At 41.4% G+C, this 11,563-nt stretch overlaps 1 protein-coding gene across 3 annotated transcripts in view; it reads right to left on the bottom strand.

Annotated features, from left to right (window-relative positions):
* Positions 1–398: 398 nt before the first annotated feature.
* LRP8 (LDL receptor related protein 8) overlaps positions 399–11,563 on the bottom strand; it is a 194,223-nt gene continuing 183,058 nt past the window's right edge. For all 3 annotated transcript variants that reach the window (XM_056356674.1, XM_056356675.1, XM_056356676.1), the window contains 7 exons: positions 10,427–10,566; positions 7,885–8,026; positions 7,298–7,450; positions 6,408–6,638; positions 4,195–4,263; positions 3,801–3,973; positions 399–2,821 (listed from right to left, as the gene is read on the bottom strand). In XM_056356674.1, the coding sequence (XP_056212649.1) occupies positions 2,783–2,821; positions 3,801–3,973; positions 4,195–4,263; positions 6,408–6,638; positions 7,298–7,450; positions 7,885–8,026; positions 10,427–10,566 (947 nt within the window). In that variant the 3' untranslated portion in view covers positions 399–2,782. The remainder of the gene's footprint in view (positions 2,822–3,800; positions 3,974–4,194; positions 4,264–6,407; positions 6,639–7,297; positions 7,451–7,884; positions 8,027–10,426; positions 10,567–11,563) is intronic.

Here is an 11,563-nt window from a genome sequence, read left to right as displayed (position 1 = left end):
GTAATAGTTCAGGTTAAAAACTATACCAGCTTTGTTGTATGCACCGTTGAGACAATATTTTCTCACAGGGGGTAAGGATCAGAGGACTTGTAACTAAAATAAGCGAGTAAAACTTCCAGTGACACATCAGTGATGCAGTTGTTCAGCTCAAGGAAATAACGAACCCTGGACGGTTCTCAGTGTGATTTGAAGGTGACCAAAAGCAAAGTGGCAGAGAAAGCCAATTCAGAACAGAACCCTCTGTTCATTCACAGAGAATGAATATGAGAATGTGAACTGGTTTTGGTGTTGCTACTGTAAAGCTGCAGCTGAACAGCTGCACTACACAACAGCATTCCCAAATCCCACTTTTGGGTTTGGACAATGAAGAGTTAAAGAAAACTCAGATCAAAATATGATTCAGTCCCAGGTCTAGGACAGTATTTTAGGCACTATGAAGTAACTACTTCAGTAGTCCCAGATAAAAAAAATTTAATCTTTCTATAGAAACTGTGCAGTGTTTTACAAATGCGTTTCATTTGGTTTTCAGTAATCCTTATTGATGTCAGTACAGCAAGTGTTACACAGAGCAGATCCCCCCCCGCCCCTCCCTGGTCCTTTTGTCCATAACATAAAAACTTAAACACAAAAGGCACCAAGCAAGAACTTACTCTAACAGAACTTCAGTATGACAAGACAGAGATCAGAAGTGATTACAATGTTAAATATCATCCTAACAATCTGAACCATTATTTAAAATAATTAATTTCTTAAAAAAACAAATTTGGTGTTTGACTTCTCAGTAGTTATTTATAAATCTGTAAAGGCTGAAATCAGCCCTGCACATTGAGTTCATTTACAATAGTTTGGAAAAAAACTGTAGCCTTTTATACGTGGTTTATACAGGTTTGTTTGTGTGTGTTCTTAAAAAAGTATCAAAACTGTAGAACTTTCAAATATATTTACATTCGTCTGTTAGTTACAGTGTTATCACATACAGCCTTTTCCTCAGTTTTTTTCTTCATGCACACAGTGCATGGATTTGTACAAAGAGCTTCATACCTTAAACCAATAATTGGACATCTTATTTTTTTGCGGCCTTAAAAGCTAAAATTTGCGTAGAAGGATGCTTGATTATTTATGCATTGTCTGTGCAGGCCATTTTGAGAGCATGTATTACGTTTGTAAAGCATACTCAGTCTTTAGACACTTTCTTCCTTTTCTTAGTCAAGAATCAACTTCCAGCTCACATCACACCGAATTTATTTGGAAAAAATCCCAAACCTACTCAGGCTGCGTTGCTTCTACTCACTTGAATACAAAAGCTTGGACTGGTGTAAGAACACCAAGAAGATTTCCCTAGGTTTTGGTACAGTTCAGGGAGGTACTAGTCCATTACGCAGTGGGAGGTTAGGTGTATTTGCTTCCCATAGAATCCACTGGGAATCTTACAGAATGAGATGAGAAAAAAGAAAGTGGTTTTTTTCTGCAAGGTGGAGGATGACCCAGCCAAAGATACTGAAAAAGCTCTGAATTTTTCACCTCCTCTAACCTCCTTGCCTAGTTGCTCTGTGGCACGGGAGATTTGCCGTAGTGCAGGCTGCTCTGTTGGCAGTAACGTGGAAAGGAACTGCTGCACTTCAAAGAATTCTACATACTGAATCAAGACGCTGCCCCACAGCATCTCCTAAATTTGGACTCTTAATCAGTATGAGTAGGCGAAAAGGGCAAGGAGGGAAGGAATTAACCTTTGTTATTGTGTTGAGTTTTTCCTGATGAACCGGGTGACAAGGCTGATTTTGGGTGTATAGAAGTTTACAGCTAAATCTTTGTTTCTACTAATTCTAAGCTAATTTGACAGGTGCAAGATTCCCAGTGGCAAAAAGCATTTATATTTACATTTAGAAACAAATGAAAAACCTCAATCAAATTTGTACCAAGCTGTAAAAAGCAATAATGTAAGACAAAAAATAATGGGGTGCTGTAGGAGTTTCTCCTGACTGAAATGCTGTAAGCCTTAGCTCTTCAGAGCACTGCAGATGAATCTTTCTGGAAAATTTAAAAGCGACCACATGAGCCAGTCTGGAAAGGAGCTCTGTTCGTTACTGCAGTGCTTTATCTGTCAGCTGTCTTACCTACAGCTTGTTCTTATGTAGTGTCTTTAGATTTCAAAGCAAACTTCTCAAACATCCTGTAAAAATTCAATTATCCCTAATTTTCATAAATGTCGGCTAGTAGTTTTAAAATATATGTATATATTTTTATATATGTATATATTTATATGCCTATATATCTATCTAGACTAGATAGATATATACACAGATAATCTATGCACAGCAAGCCAAACATACAAAAAATAAATACTCTCACCCCTCTACTATATTTACAGAACAGATCTTATAATCCAGATTTTGTTAATAAATATTTCTAAACTGCCTGTACAGAATTTGTTTTACTTATGTTGATGGATAGCCACAAAGCATATTCAACATATTTACAAAATATCTATAAATATAGTCTTAAAATAAAGCAATAGCTACTGAACCTTCAGTCTGGCTGGTTATGTACACAGAGTTAGTAGCTCAGCTGTCGCTTATTCACTATCACAAATGGGTAGTGCAACAAGTTAAAATGTGTATAAAAGATTATACATACAAAACTCTCACATCCTTTGGATGTTTGCAGTTCATTATAACTTTGTGGTTACCCTTCTGCAACATAAATAACCATCAAAAAGAGGAAGCAGGTTCTGTGATCCAAACCAAATTTGTTCAGTGTATTGTTTGGAGCAGGAACTTCATCCTCATGGCAACCCGTCATCTTCTAAGCTTAATGCTACACGCTGTGAAGGGAAAAAAAAGCACACTTGAGAAAATTTGTGACTTGTGATACTGTTGCTAACTTGTATTTCTTGTTAAAAATCTCATGGTTTTTCCTAGTGTATTTGTGACAAATCTCTTTTATGCACTGCTCTCCCCCACCCCGGGGTCACTCACTCAAATGTGGAAAAGAAGAGGTGTTGGAAAGTTATTTCACTTGTGTATTAGATAAAGTTCCTTGTAAGGGATGACACCTTTTCTAGTGTGATCTTTAGCAGGATCTTTAGATAATATAGGACATTACCTACATGCCTGCCTATAGAAGCTATATCGCCTTCACTCATTACTTACGGATCTTTATGCTCTCTTTAAAAACACAATGCTGTTTTAACTGCCAGTGCTGCATCTCACCAGGGCTGCTGCTTTCAAGGAGGCTCCTTTGCAGACAAACTGCCACGCAGAACAGGTTCTCTCTCTTCTGCATACACAGGGCTTGCTACCCAATGTTTGCTTTCTGTAAAGCTTAATATTGCCGAGGCAAATTTCCTGAACTCCATACTGAACCCTATTCACGCCTCCTTGTGAGGGATCTGACTCTTCTAATATGGACCCTGGTTTGCAGAGAAACGCAAGTTATCCTTAAGACAGTTTAGACACTTGGTAGCAGTCCAACCTCAGATACAATGGAATCCAGTGGAGGATCTGCTGTCACATACTGAGCTCTTGAGGTAGCATTACACTTGCCAGCTTACTAGGTATGTTGATAAGGACACTTGTTCTTCATTTGAACAGAGTATTTTATTATATGGACTACTCTATTCTAAGACAACTTCATAAGCCATCTAGAAGTTTAGGCTTCTGCCTAGTCAATGATTATTAAAGTAAGTTCTAGTTTTTGTCATTATATGGCAAATAACCAACACTAACCAGCTGGAGATAATTCTGCGTCTAACCTCGCAACAAAATTTATCTTCTCTGTCAGCACTTTCCTCAGATACTTACTGCTGGGTAGACATGTCCAATTTGGGCAGTCCGCCCAATGTGGATTTCATCTTCATCTTCCTCTTCTGTGGTCTTCCTATACACTGGATTATCAAAATTCATGCTTTTAGTATTCTTCCGTTTCCAGTTTCTCCAGATGAGGTATCCCCCCATGCACAGCAGGCCAATGACCACTGAGGAAAGGGGAAAGAATGGCCTGTTAGCCAGGCATGAATCTGCTGGGGTGTTCCCATGTAAATATCCAACCTTGTACAATTTCTCAAAGCCAGGCTGCTCTTCCCTGTCTCAGCAGTTCCTGTACTCATCTGCACCCCCAACCCTGAAAACCAGAGGAGTGTATTTACACGAGCACTTTGGTATGATCTCCCTCAAAGGTTAAATCAAATCAGCTTACCTACAGGTATGACAATTCCAATAACAGCTGCTGTCACAGTGGAATCAAAGCCTTGGTCGTTATTTGCATCTGTAATTACAGAAATAATTCTGATCATTTAACTCATTTGCTGGTTTCAAAGCCACACATAAAGAATTTTTATATTAGTAACTATGCTGTTCTGCCCATCAGAAAGCTTTTGTAATCCAAGAGTCTATGAAAAGTTTTGTGATAAAATTATTATGGAGAAGATAAAAAGTGTATACACACAAAACTGGGCTAGGCTGAGCTGCTACTTCTTAGGAAGGATAAACAGCCCGGCCAGGAAGCGCTGCTGCCCTTGCGGAATGACAACTACACGCCAGGAGAGTGCGGCTGCCGAAGGGAAGGGCTCAGTACAGTGTTAACCAGGTAGAGAAGCTCTAACCAGATATGAGTAAGTGACTGTACACGTGTCTCTTAATTTTCAAGCATAAAAAAAGAGACCAGTTTTAAAAAAACATGAAATTTAATGGAAATTCCATGCATGGATCAGGGGATGGTGAAGAGTGCTCTTAAAAATCCACAGAAGAACACTTCCTAGTACTGACACAATTAATGATTTATTTAGCTGTCAGAAAAAGAATGTACTTCAAAGCCATCTGCACAGCTTTTCTTTTTAATTATTTTTTTTTATTTATTTACAGCTAAGGAGCTAGTCAACACATATATCACTCATCGCTGCAGTCTGCCTCAGCATGCAGAAGTAACCCAAAAACTCAATATTGTACTTACCAACAGAAAAAAACAATTCTAGGGAAAATAATTCTAAAAAAATTTAAATCAATATCCCTTTCATGTTATATACTTAAAAATGTTTGCTCTGAGGTCTTATAATAGAGGATCAGCAAAAAAAATATTTTTGCTAAAATATCAGGAACTGAGAGAGGAGGAACTAACTGTAGTTTTACTACTGCCGTTCTACTACCAATTTTGCTACAAGGCAATTTATCTTTTTAAGTATCTCCCTGTGGCAAGTTGTTCTATTACAGAGTTATTTACTTAATAAGCCAGACTATTTAATATGTGGACAAAAGAACCTTGCTTCCATGGCTTATTAAAAAGTTAATCATTGCGTTTGAAAGAAATTTGCACAAAAAGAACTCACAAGAATGAATTTTAGAAATCAAACTCCGCTTTCCCACCTGCAGTACGGATGTGCTGCATCACTATTCCTACAAACAGGCACCCCAGTCAAACAGGGATGGTTTAGTTTTGCTTTCCAGATACAATGGAAACTGCCTATTCTGCTCACTGAAACATTTATGGGAAAAAAAGTATTTTACTGTTTTTAAAGCAATGTAGATCCGTTTGAGGTCTTGAATGGTGACAGTCCTGAAGAATAAGGTCTTCTCTCTGGACTAGATTTTTTTTTTTTTTTTTTTTTCTGAAAGGCAGTTCAGCTTTTCTGCTTTACCTTGGCAGTATGATCTGAAGGGACTACCTGTTAGCACTAGAGGGTAGGGTGGTGTTCCATTACTCACTCACACAGGGTGAACTTGAGGAGAGCCTGTTAGCGCTCTCTGTTGGGATACTTTCCTGATATGCAGTGCAACTTCCCACGTAAGTCACAGATCAGGCCACGTTAATGTGCAGAGCACAGCCATGGAGAACAGATGCAGCTTGTTTGGGGCCACAGCGATTCCAAACGTCCAGCAGGGCTAAAGCTGGACAGGAGGCATTTTTCACCAACAACTTCTGCTGGATCACATTAATCATTAAACAACTAAAATAGGTGAAGCACCTGTAGAATCATCCATCCTATGGTATGCAGTACTACCGACAGCACTGAAGCTGGGATGAACTAGTGTTAGAGGCCCAAGGCATGGACTTGGGTGAACTCTCAGGGCCTTATCTCTAGGGTCCATTTCATGTATGTTGGACGAAGACCTGACATAAGTTCCTCAACATCCTGAGTGACTAGAATCACATCAGCTATCGTAACACGTCTGTTATGTCTGCAGAAAGCGTACCTGATGTAGTGATGGACATGGCAGCCCTGCGTTAACAGCTGCACTTGATAATCTCAAAGGTCTTGTCCAACCTAAATGATTCTGTGTCTCCTGCTGTGCAACAGGACATGCCTGCATCTGACCTGTTCGTAACTCAGCTGTTAGGTCAGCTGCCCCACCAGTGCATGAGTGTTTGTGATACAGTACATACAGAAAAAGGAGAGAGGAAGGTAATTCACTTACAGTGCTGTGATAAATTGCTGTTTCCAGTGGTCATCTCAGAATCTATCAGGATGGATGTGGTGGAAGGTAAATGAAAACTCGGGGTGGTAATTGTAGCTTCTGATACAGCTTTGGGGACGACTTCAGTAGTGTTGCTGGCACTGCCAAGTACAGTTGCAATGGTTGTGGTACCAGCAGTACGGGATGCTATGGTTGTAGAAACTAGTACGGTAGTTGAAGTAGTTGGAAAATCTGAAAAGCAAGAGCAACAGTGAAATTTGTTTAAAGTACACAAAGCAAATCATAAATGGTGATGTAAATCGGGGGAGGATGATGTTGAATGGTTACAAGTAGAAACCAAATTCCAATTCTATTTACCAGGTAGTCAGACTATCTCAATAGTTCTCTGCCTAAAGCTACAGAAATAATTTGGAGAAGTCAAGCTTAATTTATTAATAGTAATAAAACACTCTGGATGGAAGGTAGTTAAGAAGTTCAAAAACTTGTGTGTTTTTTCAGTACCGCAGAGGATACTGAATTTGTAGCAGGAACTATTTGCATGTTAGGGAAAACTACATTGAAACCACTCATCTCTTCAGGATACTATCAGCAATGAGTGTGCCTCTCCAGGTCCAGTAACTGTAGGGCAATAATGTGGCAAGTTTTAATGGCCTATTGACTGTTCACACTTCTAGTGCTGGGCCTTACTCCCTTTTCCCCCTTTCTGCTCCATTTCTGGTTATGCTTTCAAAAATAAGCATGCTTTCAATAAAGGACACCACAGTGCTGCGTTCAGAAGGCAGCAACTAGTGGAATACAAAAGCTAGCGTTTATGTTCCGCCCTCAGGAAATGTATCCACTGTACGTATGGTTTTGTTGGAATAGTGAAACACTGATGTGATTGTGTTTACCTTTGTAGCATTTTTTCATGTCAGGACCCAGCCACATGTTGTCAGGACAGGCACATGTATACTTGGGAGAATGGGGAGAGATCTGAGGTGCAGGAAGACACAAATACTCACAGCCTCCGTTTGGCTGGGGGCTGAGCTCGCAGGAATCTGGAGCTACCCGAGGACAGAAGAAAAGACAAGTTGTTTTTTAAATTAGTTCTTTGCCAAGAACCACTAATAATAAATATCAGGTCCTCTAAGAAGATGCTCTTGCATGCTGTACCTCCATTAATCGGGCTGCTTAGCATCTTTACAGTTTGGAGTGAAACCTTACACACTACTATAAAAACTGCCCAAATACAAAACAAATGGCAAGCATCACAGTGACGAGAGTAACTCACTGTTATCAAAGATGCTAATTAGCTATTAAATTGCAGGCTTTCAGTAAGTGTTGCTACTGAATTAATTATGCAGGAACTTCAAACAGTAGGCATTGATTCCACTTTATTACCTGTGTGTTCTCTCTCATCAAGAACCATCAGGAAGCATTTCATTTACTAGCTCAAATAAGCTCGGTTTAGGGCCATGACACCCTGAGGACATCTTACCTTTGGGCTGCTTTAGTTCATGAAATACCACGATGTCATGAGGATTATTGAGATTTTCTGCCAAAATGGAGATGTCCAAGCCATTCAGCCTGTTTGCGCTGAAGATTGCTTCGTTCTCCAGGTCAGTCCAGAACACTCTGTCCTGCAGGAAATGCACAGAATTTCTGACCTGGCCCTGCTCAAATCCAGCTCAAGTTGGATTAAATTCCAGTAGCTGCAAAGTCAATGCACTGCGTTCCTACTTTTTTCCTTTTTTTGGACACTATCATTCCTAATGTTCAAAAGCACAGCAATCTTACACGCTTCTAAAGGGTTTAGTAATTCTGAGTAGCTATGAGACCGAGAAGCAGAAATTTGGTTAAGTGCAGAAGAGTAGCATCCATTCTGTTTCTGAACCATTTTTTTTAAAAATTTATTTTTTTTTAAAGACTGGGTGGATCATAAGCAGAACCAAAGGACCACACTAGAAACTTTTGTTATCTCTGCTGATTATTTCTCCTTTCCAAAAATAAGACCTGCATTAAACAGGTATCTACGGAGAGGCCAGTACCTAGAGCACACCTGGAAGATGAGTATCTATTTATTAATGTCATTTGCCTGGCATACTATGATTGAAGAAGCAAAATAACTGGTCAAAGAGGTACACAGGAACTGCAGTTACCGGTCATCGTTGCTCAGTCAGCTATGCATGCTGCTGCCTGCTAAAAACCACATGTAGTTCAGTGAGGAAAGTCACACTGCTGGACAACAAGGGCAAATTATCAAAAGCAAAAGGGCTGTCTGTTTTTCTAACCAGCCACTCAGATAAGGAAGGCTGTACAGAGGTGAAATAACCCAAGACATCCTTCCAAACACTGCTGATGAGGATAAAACTAAAAAGCAGCCATGTCTTGGGGAAACTCGGGCCCAAAGTTAGATGTCTTGATATCACACACGTTGCATGGGAGGAATAAGGGTTTTGCTGAGTCAAAAGCCAACCTAGTTAAGTGAAATGAAGAGAAAAGAAAGGAGCCTGACACATACCTTGTCAGGGAGCCAGCCAGACACCTTTCTCTGCTATAGCTTACCTAGAGCGAGGTGCCAAATTTGAAGCTTTTGTTCCCATAAGCTTTAAAATAATCACAGAAAGGAGCTTAGCTACAAAAGAGAAGACTTTGCTGCCCCAGGCTAGTGACGCTTGGAAATCCTCTAACAGGGGAGGAAGAGCAGAAGAGCTGGATTGTCTCTCTGCTTCCACCCAGGCCAAGGAGGGATTTGAATTATGTCTTCCACACCCCTGGAGTACTCCTGAGCTCGGATGAGGAACACAGTTTTGAACACGTCTTTTTAGATCTTAAGCATGAGAAACAAACTGCAAGGAAGCTGTTAGCCCTGGGCCCTGCCGCTGGGTAGCTGTGTAAAAACTAATGGCAGAAACGTGGATGCCCATTTAAATAGTAATTTCTGCAGATCTCAGCTGGCCTTAGTTCTTCCTTCATGACAGCTGAGGGTCCGAACTGTACTATTTAATGAATTACTGCACTGCTTTTAGTAAGGCTGCAGCGTGACACTGAATGGTACGTGAGTACTGAATCTATAAGACTAATTGGGTTTTCAATGGAACATACTCAAGTACGAGTTTGAAGCCTTTGTGAAAATAGCCTTATGTCTTTGTAGGATCAGAGCTGTAATTCTGGGGACAGGGAAGTTTCTCTGACGTGTGTCATAACTGGAGCAGTTCAGCCTGAAAGAGAATTATCCGACCCTTTCAGAACTGGGTGAACAAGCACCTTTGTACTGCCAAGTCCCCAGCCTCAGCAATGCCGTGGTACACACCGACTGCAGGGGGAGTCCTGCCGGTGCCTTGCTGCCACAGCTATTCCCAGCTGAAGCCTTGACTCCTGAGACAGGTGAAAAAGTCGCTGAGGGTGCTTCTGCAGGTGCTGGGAGAGGCAACAGAAACAACTAGCCAATGCACCAAAATTTAAGGGGCCTTCCTCTCCTGAGGGTTCTGTTGGCACCAGAAAATGCAACACAGCTATGCAAAGATGGTACGAAATGAAGCTGCTGAGTGCAGCAGAGTGCTCAGCTGCAGGCTGAGAGGCTGGCTGAGTCCTGGAAGCTCCCCTCAAGGTCTGACTTTCAAAAGATAAAGAGACATCCTGAAGTGTCACTCGGGCAGTTCCGCCTGCTGATCACGGTAAGTGGCTTCTCCCTTCCCTTGATAATGGTTTTGGCCTTTGGGCAGTTGGCTTAATTCAAAACAAGGAAAACCCATTACCCGTTTTCCAGTTCTGTGGGAGGTGTTATGCTGGGCACCACCAGAGCCGCATGGCTGCACTGGTACATAAGGTAAAAGCACGAGACAGTGCACTGCTCCTGACTAAAGGGCTTTAGAAAACAATTTTCCCTGCTGAACCCACACCAGGTTAATCGGTTTCTATAGCAGCGAACGCCCTCGCTGAGCTTTCCGTGCTATGCAAAAGGCAGAGCTTTTAATCAAAAAGAGCTCTGAGACCTCTTGCAGTCTCCAGTCTGTTCTGCATCCGTTTTTGACTCTTACCTCAAACACTGCTAAGCCGAAAGGATGGCTCAGATCATCAACAGAAGAGATCAGAACTTTTCTGTTGCTGCCATTGAAATCAATGCAGGACAGCGAATGCAATTTGGAGTCTACCCAGTACAGACGCTGATTCAGCAAATCTGAGAAGTGAAACACAATGAAGCAAAATTACACACAGCTCCTGCAACTCTTTTTCTCTTGCCCAGCATGTTTTTCCTGCTGGCAGCATGACTAATCTCTTTATTATTGGCCCCCTTTTACACTAGTTCTAATTTTGAATCAGTGCCCAGATATGCTGGGATAAGACCCTATAAAATAAGATTAAAAAGGAAGAACATTCTGTGTGTGTGTGTGTGTGTGTGTGTGGGGAACGCCTGACTGACAGCTTTGTACGATGAGGTTTTTTTGTTACCAGGAGGAGCAGGCCAGCAGCAGTTTGGGCTTCCCAGAATCACTCCATCAGTGCCTGCGCGAGAAGCTTCATCCCTGTCAAGGCTATTCAGTCCTGGGCCTTTTGCTGGAGAACAACAACTGTGATTCAAATGAAACACCTCTCTGAAGGAGCTGTGTGATCTACACATTTTCAGCGAAGAAGAATCCTGGGTCCAGAAACCCTTCTTGTGCTGCTGGCCAGGTTTTGCGGGGGTGCAGGCAAGTGGAAGGGAAGGATCCAATGTTATTTAGAACGCTAAGCACTGACTTTCTCTTCCTGGAGTAAGTTATCTCATTTTGGATGAGATTCACTGAACAGAATGCAAGTGGATGAGTGCCAACACAAAACAAATTCTGTAATTAAACAAGTCATTAATTAGTTTCTTAATTACTAAAGGATAACATTATTTGTTCACAGCAGTAGCACTTCAACACTATGCAATGGTAGCAGGATTTTCTCCTATGTCCTTGTCAGGGCCAGAATTTTCACATATAAAACCCACCAGAGAACCTCCCATCTGCAGGGCGTTAGAGCAGATACAGCTGTAACTCCCGAGGAGGGTGTCCCCTGCTGCTCCCTGAGGGCAGGAAACCTCCTTCCTGCTCCTGCAATTTGGTGTGGCAGTGAGGAGGACCACAGCCCTCTCTGGGCCTGCAGGATGCAGGATATGAGCCAAGATGGTTTCCATCTTGCTACCCCCTCCC

This window comes from Falco biarmicus, chromosome 11 (assembly GCF_023638135.1).
Source record: "Falco biarmicus isolate bFalBia1 chromosome 11, bFalBia1.pri, whole genome shotgun sequence".
Classification (NCBI taxonomy): Eukaryota; Metazoa; Chordata; class Aves; order Falconiformes; family Falconidae; genus Falco; species Falco biarmicus.
The sequence above is the reverse complement of the archived record's forward strand: the minus strand, read 5'-3'. Positions and strand labels throughout refer to the sequence as shown.